Raw genomic sequence first — 13204 nt, forward strand, 5'->3', positions numbered from 1 at the left:
TCTGATTAAGAAACCCTAGTTTTCACCGTCTCTAACCAGCCCCTTTTTTATTCTCCATTAATCGCCGCCGTTTCATCCTCCCATCTCCCTCTGTAAAACCCCTTATTTCTCGAATCTAGGGCTCCTTCTCGTCTCCAAAAAAGCTTGAATTTTTGTATTAATATCGAAAAAGCTGGGAGCTTTTGGAATTTGGGTTGTTAAAAAAAAAGTTATGTATAGTCATAGAGATCGGGAAGGAGGGCCATTGGATCGGAAGCGCATTAGTGATGTGCTGGATAAGCATCTAGAGAAGTCGCCCTCGTCGACTTCGAGGGGATTGAATAGCAAAGACAAAGAAAGGTCCTCCCTCCCTTCAACTTCCACTGGTAAATCCCAGCTTGATCATCGCTCTGCATCGCTCTCCAAAGCCAAATATTCTGATGGTTAGTGCATTTCCATGTGAAAAAGTGTTTTATTAATCTTATCCATTTGCAAAGCGCATTGTTGAAGCCCAAATTCTTGGGATTTTGGCTTGCTGAAAATAGGTTGTTGGTAAAGTTGAAGTTTGTGCCATGTCCTCATAAGCTTTGTTTTTTCTTAGAACTATAATGATAAAATCTTAGTATTAGCATATTTTAGCTATGTTATTATTCCTTTCTTATAACTTTATTGTCATGTTTTACATAAGCCACAACAGAAACTATTTGGATCGTCAATAATGATTGATAAACAAGTAATTTAAATGTGAGATTCTTCTCAATGACCTGTTATTACTGTTCTTGATTGCAGAGGAATCTGAAACAGACAGTGAAGAATCTGATGTTAGTGGTTCTGATGGAGACGACACGTCTTGGATCTCGTGGTTTTGCAATTTACGAGGCAATGAGTTTTTCTGTGAAGTTGATGATGCATACATTCAAGATGATTTCAATCTTTGTGGCTTGACCAGTCAAGTTCCTTATTACGACTATGCGCTGGATTTAATATTGGACGTTGAATCTTCTCATGGTAAGCATTTCATTGACATGGATTGCAGCATATGAACTTTGTTTGATTCGGTATTCACTCGTAGTATGCGATATCATTTTCCTAATTTTAAACCTGTCTTTAGTAGATGTTTTTGCCTACTTGATTCATAAATACATAAAATCTTGTTCTTGGTTCTTCATTGAGTATTTTGTCCCAGAAAGAATTTTAGATAGCCGATTGAAGTTTTCTGGGAAATAAGGTGTGAGACAAAAAAAGTATCATGGAGGTGTAAGCATTTCATTGACATGGATTGCAGCATATGAACTTTGTTTGATTCGGTATTCAACCGTGGTATGCGATATCATTTTCCTAATTCTAAACCGCTCTTTAGTAGATGTTTCTGCCTACTTGATTCATAAATACATAAAATCTTGTTTTTGGTTCTTCATTGTGTATTTTGTCCCGGTAAGAATTTTAGATAGCTGATGGAAGTTTTTCGGGAAATAAGGTGTGAGACGAAAAAGTATCATGGAAGCCCTAGGAGTCGGATTGTATTTTGCCCATTTACTAAGAAAAATAGGCAAATTAGTCTCTATATATTAAATCAAAGAGTAAATTGGTCCTTCTATTAAAAATTTCATCCATTCTACTATTAAAAACCGGTCCCTGTATGTCAGAATGAGGTATACATGGCCCACCACATGTAACTTTCTGGTTATTCTGTCAGCCACGCTAGTTTTTATCAATAGAAATGGATGAAAATTTTAATAGAAATGACTTGTTTGCTCTTTGATTTAACGTACAGGGTCTAATTTGTTCATTTTTTGAGTAAAGAGGTAAAATGCAATTTGACTCCTAGTATAAGGGCCTTCATGGTACTTTTACCGGTATGAGACAGCTAACTTTTGTAGCATTTCCAAAATCACAAGCTCATGTTTTTAAAAAGCGTTACACTGAATGAATTGAGGAAATTGATTGTTGCAATTGCTTTAAAGTTTGTGTTTGTATAGCATTTCCAACTATATAGCTTGCAGTGATAATGTTAGCATTTGCTTTTCACACATTTTTTATTGCTTGATATCATTTGTATCATCTGTCTTTCGGGTTTTATAGGTGATATGTTCACTGAAGAACAGAATGAATTGGTTGAATCGGCAGCTGAGATGTTGTATGGTCTTATACATGTTCGTTACATATTAACTAGCAAGGGAATGTCTGCTATGGTAAATTTGCTGTTATTTAACTTGTTCTTTCTTTTTGCTTTATGTTGAGTTTGTCATGTTTGAAGCTCTGCTTGCAACTTCAATTTCAGTTGGAGAAATACAAAAGCTATGACTTTGGGAGATGCCCAAGAGTTTATTGTTGTGGACAACCTTGTCTCCCAGTTGGTCAGTCAGATATTCCTCGTTCAAGTACGGTGAAAATCTACTGTCCTAAATGCGAAGATATATATTATCCTCGATCCAAGTATCAAGGAAGTATCCTTTCTATTTCATCTAGAATTTTAACTTTTTATTATTTCTCCCTTGAAATTTTCTAATTTGACTGGCTTTGAGGACTAAAATACCTATAGTTTTGTTTCTCTAATATGGTACACTCGTGAAATAAAAACACATATCCTACCAAGACTACTTATGTTTTGGACTACCCTCTGTCCTGCATATGTTTGTATGCTGTAAAAGTACCATGGTGGCCCCTATAGTAGGAGTTAGATTGCATTTTACCTCCTCTACTCAAAAAATGGGCAAACTAGCCCTTGTAAATTAGATCAAAAAGCAAATTGGTCCCTTCTATTAAAAATTTCATCCCATTGTACTGTGAAAAATTGTTGTGGCTGACAAAATAACCAGATAGTGACATTTGGTGTGCCACGTGTACTTCATATTGACGTACGGGGATCAAATTTTAATGGTAGAAATGGATGAGATTTTTAATAGAAGACCAGATTGCTTTTTGATCTAATATAAAGGGACTAATTTGCCCATTTTTTGATTAAAGGGGCCAAAATGCAATCATGACTTTTTTGATCTAAGTGGATTAATTTGGTGGATTGGAGTAGTTGTGCTAATTTTATGATGACAATCAGAATTGGCATTATTTGGGTGTATGTATTTCAATACATTCTTTCCTTAATCAGTTTTTAACTTCTCTATCACATCCTTCCCCAACATTTGATGATTGGGTTTGGTGGGTCAGAAGAGTACCTACATTAGTGGGAGACACCGTTATATATGTGTGCATATGCATATGTTGCATAGGTGGAGTTTAACATTGGTATGACTTGTTTTATTTCATGTTATCTTTGTTGTTCAGCATGGTTATGATTTTCTTGACATCAACAAGATATGGATGGAGCTTATTTCGGAACAACATTTCCACATCTATTTCTGATGACGTATGGGCACCTAAAACCACAAAAGCCAACACAAAACTATACCCCAAGAGTTTTCGGGTTCAAGATCCACAAGCCCTGAGATCATGTAATATTTACTGTAAGTTGTATTGAGCGGGATGACGATTTTAACTTGAGCCTATCATGGCCTAACACGCACGCTGAAGTGGGATTCCATAAAAAAACAGGTATGGGAATGAAGAAATAGCAGAAGGAATCTGTCTAATTAAACTCACGGAGCGTTTGTAAACATAATTTACTTTTTGCTTTTCTTGTTTTGTGGGGGGGTTGAGGATCGGTTTTTGTGGTTTAAGCTGAGATATCCTTTCCACCCTTTGTTGACTTTTGACTACACATTTCGCCTTTTTCTCTATATATAAAATGTACTCAGCTTCCTCTGGATTTGTATTCAATAACCCCAAAACAAAAACAATAAGAAAGCCAGTTATATGATATATTCACTGTTTCATTGTTCTGTAATGGTTTTCTTTTGTTGGTATTATTCCTACGATTTGAGTAAGAGTAAATTATTGTCACACATATAACGAGTTGTTGACAAGATAAATCATTATTACATGTGTGTATATGGTAAATAATTCTTACGAATCCAATAAACCAAACACGGGAGCTGGTTGTCATGTTAATTGTATTGCATGTTGAGTCGCATCGTATTGAGAGAAATGAGTAGCCCTTATTTGGAGGGATCCATCCATTCCATTGTTGGATGAAATAGTAGGAGAATTAATATTTATATTAATTTAATAATTTAAAGAAATAAACTCTATTGTTAAATAATCTGGTATATATATATTGATTCAGTCAAGATGAGAGAAAAACTATAATAACAAAATTAGGTTAATGGTTTAACAATAAATAATTAAAATTAAGGATTGTCTTTTTTTGCATCCAATACAATTACTTAACCAAAATATTCTTTTTTTGAAGGTATTATTAAGGTCCTACTTTAATTTATGTACAAAAAATATAGCTTTAGAAAGGTAAAAGTATTATAGAAGTTATATTAGAAGTCAGATTGCACTTTACCTTATTCAGTAAAAAAAATGAGTAAATTAATCTTTTTATGTTAGATAAAAAAGTAAATTAATTTTTTTATAAAAATTTATCGTTTTCTATTGTTAAAAATTATGTATTACACAATTTAGGTGACTCAAAATTTTGTAACAACAAAAAAAAAAACTTTTTGAGAATCCTCCAATTTCGGTAAAGAAATTTTACAATTAGATAGTGATTTCCTAAGTAGAGTTGTGTGACTTTATTGTTTTCTCTTATTGTTTCTGCTAAAAAAATAACTGCATCCGACATATACTTTATGCTAAGTAATTAGATCTACGAGTTTATTATTTTTTAAAATAAGATAGTTTTACAACCCATTCATCAAAAACCTAAAAAAAGGAGTGGCATTTTGAGTAAAAAGAGTTTAATTCAAAGGGGGATTCAGAAAAAGGAAAAGGATCGGTCTATGGGTTTAAAATTAAACCAGAAATTCCAGGCTCCTCTTTTGAAAAAAAAAACAATTCCCAAGAAAGGCTTCTCTGCTTGAAAAGCCAGGAAAGATTAGAATTAGAAGGAAAGGGTGATTGAGAGATTTTCCCAATTCGATTCCGAAAGGGCTAAACTCTTTTTTATTAGCAAGTGTTACTTGTACGTATGTAATGCATCACAAGAAATCTGAACTTCAGATCGGGAAAGAAAGCAGCGGCGTCTCTTCCGATTTCAATCCTAAACCTCCACCGTTCATCATCAACTCCCACTTCATCACATTCAGAAGCATTTTAATTACCATCATCGTTTACAACAGCAATCCGATGCAACAGCGGCGGAAACGGTCACCGGCACCACACCGATTTCGGTTTTCCCTCAGATAATTACCCAGAACCCTCCAGAAAATGGCACAATTGCTCCTCCTCCTCCATCTTCTTCCTCTTCTCCGACCCCTTACAAGAGACCCCTTTTGACCCAGACGCGTTCTCTTACCAAATCCCCTACTTTGTACCGCTTTACGACGCCCCGTCATTTCAATTCCCAAAATACCACTTCTTTTTTTTCCTTCTCCGTTGCTGCTAAATCCTTCGTTTATAGGATTCTCCGTCGTTTCAAGAACCTACGTCGTCTCCGAGTTCACCTACGTTTAATCCTTCTTTTATCTCTTCCTTTCTTCTACTTCTTAGTTTCGCACCCAAGCCACTCTTTTTTACTCGACTTCCTATCCGCTTTTGCTTTCTCAGCTGCCCTTCTTTTTTCCCTTAACCTTGCCCTCCCACGCCTCCCTTCAATTCGTTTGTTCTTATCCCGTTCCTTTCCAATTAAGCTCAAATCGTCATCTTCACTCTCAAGGTCTCATTTTCCAGTGTTATGGTCAGTTGGGTCTCGACCAAAATCCGAAAAGAGAGCAAATTCGGGGTGTTGGGTTCAAGTTTATAGCAACGGAGATAATTATGAAGGGGAGTTTCATAAGGGGAAGTGTTCAGGGAGTGGCGTATATTACTATTATATGAGTGGACGATACGAGGGCGATTGGGTGGATGGGAAGTATGACGGCTATGGGGTTGAAACGTGGGCTAGAGGAAGCCGGTATCGTGGACAGTATAGGCAGGGTCTTAGGCATGGATTTGGGGTCTATAGGTTCTATACTGGGGATGTTTATGCAGGAGAGTGGTTGAATGGGCAGAGCCATGGCTGTGGAATTCATACATGTGAGGATGGAAGTCGATATGTTGGGGAATTCAAGTGGGGAGTCAAGCATGGACTTGGCCATTACCATTTTAGGTAGCATAAAGATTGGGTTATTGGTTTGTTATTGTTTATATCTTTCTTGGCTTTGCTAGGAATAGTTTTTAGTTTCTGTTTGTTGCTTTAATTGCCAGTTGATTGAGAACTTTGTTCATTTTCTGCCCTGTTCTTACGTGGTTGGCTTGAGTAGCAGATAGGTACAACATAGGGAAGTTAGTTTATCTTTAAATAAAGCTTTGTGATGTCCGGGTTGCCTTTGTCATTCGAAACTAGCTATATGTTTCTTGCCATAGTATTGTATTTAACCAACTCATTCTGGATATGAACCTTTTGATTGTTTTATTTAGGAATGGAGATACATATGCTGGGGAATATTTTGCAGACAAGATGCATGGATTTGGTGTCTATTGTTTTGCAAATGGCCATAGGTACGAGGGGGCTTGGCATGAGGGTAGACGACAAGGGCTTGGAATGTATACATTTCGAAACGGGGAAACACAATCTGGACATTGGCAAAATGGCATTCTTGATGTCCCAAGTACACAGAGCACTTCATATCCCGTATCTCCTGTTGCTGTTTATCATTCTAAAGTGCTAAATGTGGTGCAGGTACTTATGCTTTTCTGCTTTTAACTTCCACTGGTATTTCTTTTTAAATATCAATGAAGAGGTATTTGGTGCAGTAGAGAGGGAAAATAATTGCTCAGTCTTGTGTAATTTGTATATAATATGTATAGTAGAAAATTTGTAGAAGAGAGGCTTGAAAAATGCAAAATTTTCCGTGGCTTGTTTTGTTATTATGAATTATGCCCTTGGATGCAATGCAATTCGCCCTTACAGTTTTCATCATTTTCCCGTCGTATCAGACGGAATGTGACAGTGTGAAACTTGATGATGATGACTGATTTCTTGTTTATGTTATGAACAGGAGGCTCGAAGGGCAGCAGAGAAAGCTTATGATGTGGCAAAGGTAGATGAGAGAGTAAACAAGGCAGTAGCTGCAGCTAATGCAGCAAGAGTGATAGCAGTTAAAGCAGTACAAAAGCAAATGCATCATAATAACGGTGACAGCATTCCCATTGTGTGAACTTTCTAACAATGGCTCATTTACTTTTGAAAATGCATTAGATAGCAGCAAGCAGCAAGAGACTGATGGCTAATGCGACTTTACTTTCAAATAGCTTTGTGTTTTGTACTGTCATCTACTTGCAGTCTTGGTTCTTTCATCAAGAGACTGTAGTTTTTAATTTGCTTGAACGAAGGGTAAAAGAATGTTCAATCCATTTTAACATAAAAGCCTGTATACATGCTGGGAAGAAAATCCTTTGCATAGAAGAGAAGAGAAGAGGTGGAGAAAGATGGTGATGGTGATGGTGATGGCACCTTTTTCTAATTATTTTCTAGCTTTCCTTTCTTGTTACGGTTTTGTAAAGATGAGTTAAGATGTAATATATAAGTGCTGGTGAGCAGGTGAAACCTCATCCAGTCAATGTTGTATTTGAACTTATTTGGTTCTTTCAATGAAGAAAATCGTGCTATATGCCATGTTTTTTTTAAAGTTATTTTTAATTAATTTTAGCACATGAATTTGCTGAGGTTTAATTCAATGTTAAAACACACCAAGATCAACCCTATAATGGTGCTTTGTGATTTAAGTTGTAGGAAATGTTCAAAGGAGGAAGAAGATCCTCAACAAAATATACTTGAGTTAGAAACTGGACACCACTGAGTTAAGTCCCAATGTTAAGTACAACCCTTTGGCAATGCACCATTTTCAACAAAACTAGAATCATCAATCTCCATATTTTGGCGAGGATTTTGCTGGCATGGTATCCCGGTTCCTTTGTTTACCAGCAAGTTTTTTTTAACAAAGCTCCACGAGTGCAACTACATTCTTCCTTGCCAAGATGATCCTGTCCTTGCCTTCCAAGTAATTTGAGTTGGAAAGAGAACAAGCACAGAAAGGGCACAAGAAGTTGCCCTTATCGTCATATCTTGCAGAAGAACCCAAGCAGCTTCTGTGGACCGCGACTGCAGAATCACTAGAACCACAGATCAAAACCTTGCCGCTTAGGTTACACTTGACACATAAGTTCTGTTTTGTAGGGCCAGCTTTCCCAACAGGATCTTTACTTGGTCTGCTCTGCGAACTTAAGAAAAGACTCCTCTTCATGGCAATATTAAGCCTCTCATCTTCATTTTCACATAGTTGATCCATACAAGGACGCTCAAAGGTCCTTGTGGCAACATTCACATCTTCTTCACCTTCACCTGCTTGAGAATCATGTCCCAAATGACAACCGTCTATTTTAGTAACTTTAATGGTAATTCCTGACTCATCTTCCATCTGCTTATCACCATGCAAGCAATCAAACTTCTTTATATCACCTTTCAACTGTCTGAAAAAGGGTCAAGAAAGTAATGATAAATAAATAAAAACATTAGTGCTAAAAGAAACTAAATGAATGAAGATTGATACCCCATTTCTCATCATTGCAACAGAAACAAAGACATGAAATTCTGACTTGTTCTAATGAACATTTAGGTAAGAGGGCCTTTTTATGCATAATAAAGGGTTGAACATCCCATCTCAAAAGCTCGGGTCCAGCCTTTTTCAGGTTCGAAAATGAGACCTGATAAATAAAGACATTTGTAACTTGCAATGTATTTCAAGACAACCTGAAGTTCATAAAGCAATGCTGAGATGGGAATATGAATGGTGTATAATTTTACCTCCTGCAGTATTTGTAGGAGAACTGAAATATCAAACTTAACTCTTGAATCAGGAGGAGCAACATGTCAGACACCATTTTCGGGGACAATTGGCTCCTCTAAACATCTTAATGCGACCCTTACGGTTGTATTTTCCCCTGATTCATCTGGAGATACTGGAGCTGATTGACCAAGTCTGAAAGAAGAGAGAAAAAGTGAGTCAACAAACATCAACAGATTTATATTTGTCCATACCGGGTACAATCGAAAGATCTAGATGGGGGAAGCTTGATAAGTATTCAATGCTCCAAAGCCATGTAAGGCAAGGACCGTCAGAGCGAAAGCTGAATATCGGACCTGGTTTATCCATAAGAACATAGAAGTTCAATACTGTAAGCAGGCATTTGATCTACCTATTATTAAAACAACGCATTTTCAAGAATTTGAACATCTCCTTTCCTTTTTCTACAATTATTAAAACAATGAATCAAGCATATCGGAAACGATACACCTTTATAAATCTAAATGGAGCACATTCCAGATTTTAAAACAATACCGGAAATCTTGGTTCTCTTTGTCTGTATATATTAAAGAAGTAGAGAGCTAATATCAGCTATCAACTTCACACAAAATACAAAATGATACGGGTTAAATCTAAGATATGGAAACTTGAGAGGAAAAGGGGCAAATGGTGCATTTTAGTTTGAATTAATGAAACGGTGCGCAACAAGCTTTAATGAAAACAGGGCGTTTTGGTGTAGCATCCATACCGTTAGTTTTAACAATTTTTAAACTGTTTTTATTTCTTTTCTTTTCTTTTCCAGATATATTCAGTTGTATTTTGGGTGGGAGGTTATGCAATTAGTTATCACAATTTTCATCAAGTTTCTCCTCTTTTCTTTCTTCTCTTGTTCCTCTCTTTTATGCTTTTATCTTTATCAAAGGTATCAGAGTTTCAACATTTCTCCATGGCCGAGAAGGGTGTTACTATGCGGTTATAGAATGACGTGGGTGTGTTGTAGTAGGAGATGATGAAGATCCAAGAAGAGTTGTCTCAACTCGATGCTAAGGTGGAAGCTAAGCTCGAGGCTCAGCTACAGGAATTCAAGCACAAGTTCAAGTGTGAGATGCGTTTGGAACTCCATAACCTTTTTGAGCAATATTTTGGCAATCCAAACTCTTCCAGCAACGTGACAACAACTCAGACAAAAGGCAAAGGCATCTTGGGAGGGCCACCACCTGGATTTCCTCCAAAGGACCCTTTGGAGGTGCCTCTGCCATCAGTCGTTATTGGCGTGACTAACTTGCCTCGATCCTATGATGGAACCTTACTAGACTGTTCGTATAGACTAGATTGCCCACGATTTGATGGATCTGACTTCAGAGGTTGATGGTCAAAGCTTGAACAGTATTTTGTGGCTGAAGGAGTGGCTGAAGGTGACAAGATTTGAACCGTCATGATACATTTGGAAGTGAGAGTTTTGGACTGGCATCACTTCTATGCCCCAAAGCATAAAGCATGGAGAGCTTCACTTGTTAGATTGGGCTTGGTATGCCCATAGTATGAGAGAACGGTTTGGATCTAGCATATTCAGAGATCTTATGGCTGAGTTGGTGGCTTTGAAATAATAAGGGACAATGAAGCAATTTCATGATCAGTTTGTCAGCCTACTAAATCAATTGCAACTTCCTGAACCCTATGCCTTAAGTATCTTCCTAAGTAATCTAAAACTTGAAATTAGCCAATACTTACAATTGTTTATGCCTCAATTTTTTGTAGAAGGGTTTCACATTGCTAGGCAAGTGGAGAGCATCTTAGGTCAATCTCTTAAAAAGGGATTCTTTGTTAGCTCAAGTCCGTTACCTAGATTTGGATCACATGTGTTACATTTTCCTGCTCTTAGCAAGCCAAACACTTTTGCTCAATTTGGATATTTTGTGCAATCGAGCAACTTTGTGGCTAGGAGATCTGGTGGCTCTAGAGTGCCTTCCAAAGGGCTAAGTCCAACTGTTATGGAAGGCAAGAAACAAAAGGGGTTGTATTTTTGGTGCAGAGCCAAGTATCATAGTGGCCCGACTTTACCAGATGTTGTTGGAGTCTCCTTCTAAAGAGGATGGTGATGAATTTCAAGAATGTTTAGAGCAATTGGAACTTTTTTGAAGAGGGTGATCAACCCCATTTTTCTAGTGGATTCAGGAAGTACATATAATTTTGCAGACACTTGTTTCATAGCTTGGTTAAATTTACCAATCTAGAAACAATAGCAATTAAGGGTGATTGTAGCTAATGGTAGGTGTTTGTTTACTAAGGGCACTTGCAAGGGAGTTCGATGGGAGACTCAGGGTTCGAGTTATACAAAAGGATAAAATGAAAAAATTGATTAAGGAGATGCTTTAATGTGGTATTATCAAGGACAACAATAGTTCATTTACCTCCCGAATTGTTATGGTCAAGAAGAAAGATGGCAATTGAAGATTGTGTAGACTAGACAACTCAACCAGTTGACCATCAGGGATAGATTTCCTATTACATAATTAAGGAGCTTTTGGATGAGTTAAGGAAGGTTAGAGTTTTCTCCAAGTTAGACTTGATATCTAGTTACCACCAAGTTAAAATGTGTGAAAGAAACATTCACTAGACTACCTTCAAGACTCGTGAGGGTCATTATGAGTTTTTGGTGATGCTCTTTGGGCTCACCAATGCTCCTTCAACTTTTTTAGAGTTGATGAATGTCATTGTCAAGCCACTTTTGAGGAAAATTGTACTAGTTTTCTTTGATGACATACTTGTGTACTTCACTTTTTGGCTTGACCATTTGCTACATCTTAAGAAAGTGTTTCTGATTTTAAGACAGCACCAATTGTTTGTTAAACAGAGCAAATGTTGCTTTGGTACTAACCAAGTGGAGTATTTAGGGCATATTATCTCCAGCGAAACAATAGCAATGGATCAGGCTAAGATCGAGTGTGTAGCCAACTGGCCAGTTCCTACATCTATCAAAGAATTAAAGGGATTCTTGAGACTTTCAGGGTACGATGGAAGATTTATCAGAAACTATGGCTCAATGACTCAACCCTTAACAAGTTTACTCAAAAAGAATGCTTAGAACTGGATTGATCAAGCCACTGTTGTTTTCCAACAACTTAAGAGGCCTTATGTTCAACACTAATCTTAGATCTTATAATATCTCATTTTTCAGTGGTAACGAAACAATGATTTCAAGACCACAAATTCCAATATGTGAAGTCATGTTCTATGATTTAGTCAATGTTTATGGAGTTACATTAATGTCTTATTAAGTTTTAGTGAAGAAATTTTAATGTTTACTTAGTTAATTTAAGAAAAAGGACTAAGTTGTAAAAGGTTCAAAATCTAGACATAATTGAATTATAATGATTTGATAGCTTAACTATTAAATAAATGAGTACTTATGAAGTAATTATTCCATAAGATTTTGGATAGACGATTAAGGGCCTTTTTAGTTATTAATTTATAAGTTTAATTCTAAGGGTAAAATGGTAATATAATAAAACTAAACTAAAGAAAACTAATTAAAATTAGTATCATCATCTTCCACAAGAGAGCAACCGAAAATTAGGGTGTTAAAACACCATTTTTATCAAGCTTGAGGTTCGACTATGTTCATTGCTTGCATGTAAGTATTTTCTAACCCGTTTCTTGTAATTTTTATATTTTTGAGATCATTACAATTAGGTCCAGCTAACCCGTACCTTTGTTTTAGAAACTAACAAAGATTTTAGATGTTCTCCTTGATGAATCCTTGTTATTTTGGATGTTAAATGATGATACTGAAGTGTTAGTTGTTGATTAAAAACTAGCTTATCAAGTAAATTGTTAGTTTTTGAGTAAAGGATTAATTTGATTAAATATTAAAAGTTACAAGAAATTCTTGTGAATTTTGAATAATTAAGGATTGTACTAGTTTTTAATAAAATTTGGCTAGCCTGGGATGTTTGGGAATTTTATTAAAATTGGAATATTGAGATTAGGGACTAAATTGTGATAAATGTAAAAGTTTAGGGAACATGTGTAATTAATGAAAAGTTAAAGGTCATATGCATTAAATTGGGTGTGAAATGCATGTGAATTTAATAGATTGTATTTAATTATTATATAGATCGAGACTTGAATCAAAAAGACAACAACTGAGGAAAAGGGAAAATTATGAAGTAGTCCCTGCGTGTTAACCGGAAGTGAATCGTAGGTAAGTTCGTAGTGAGTTGTTCTTATTGTGATTATCATGTAATTGATGTTGCTATGTTATTTTTATTTGAGTAATTGGAAGACATGTTTATATACTTCTATGAATGTTGCAAAATGTTAAATAGATAGGTAAGAATTGAAGAAAATATTATAAAAGTGTTATTTGAATTGTGTCA

At 36.1% G+C, this 13204-nt stretch overlaps 2 protein-coding genes across 2 annotated transcripts; both read left to right on the forward strand.

Moving 5' to 3' along the window:
- The first annotated feature begins 35 nt into the window (after positions 1 to 35).
- LOC107945581 (putative casein kinase II subunit beta-4) lies at positions 36 to 3795 on the forward strand. The gene is made up of 5 exons (XM_016879636.2): positions 36 to 422; positions 769 to 987; positions 2062 to 2171; positions 2261 to 2426; positions 3292 to 3795. The coding sequence occupies exons 1-5, from the start codon at positions 212 to 214 to the stop codon at positions 3420 to 3422; spliced, it is 837 nt and encodes a 278-aa protein (XP_016735125.1). The 5' UTR covers positions 36 to 211; the 3' UTR covers positions 3423 to 3795.
- Positions 3796 to 5084: 1289 nt separating this feature from the next.
- On the forward strand, positions 5085 to 7649 carry LOC107942124 (uncharacterized; the record flags this gene model as incomplete). The annotated part of the gene is made up of 3 exons (XM_016875772.2): positions 5085 to 6127; positions 6439 to 6700; positions 7020 to 7649. Coding segments are annotated over 3 exons (1464 nt in total), but the record flags the coding sequence as incomplete, so codon positions are not given.
- Between the last annotated feature and the right edge of the window lie 5555 nt (positions 7650 to 13204).

Source organism: Gossypium hirsutum, chromosome D12 (genome assembly GCF_007990345.1).
Source record: "Gossypium hirsutum isolate 1008001.06 chromosome D12, Gossypium_hirsutum_v2.1, whole genome shotgun sequence".
NCBI classification, from domain to species: domain Eukaryota; kingdom Viridiplantae; phylum Streptophyta; class Magnoliopsida; order Malvales; family Malvaceae; genus Gossypium; species Gossypium hirsutum.

Coding starts and splice junctions, on each gene's coding strand:
- LOC107945581 (XM_016879636.2), top strand. CDS start 212: ATGTATAGTCATAGAGATCGGGAAGGAGGGCCATTGGATCGGAAGCGC. Junction 423..768: donor CAAAGCCAAATATTCTGATG/GTTAGTGCATTT, acceptor TCTTGATTGCAG/AGGAATCTGAAACAGACAGT. Junction 2,427..3,291: donor TCGATCCAAGTATCAAGGAA/GTATCCTTTCTA, acceptor GACATCAACAAG/ATATGGATGGAGCTTATTTC.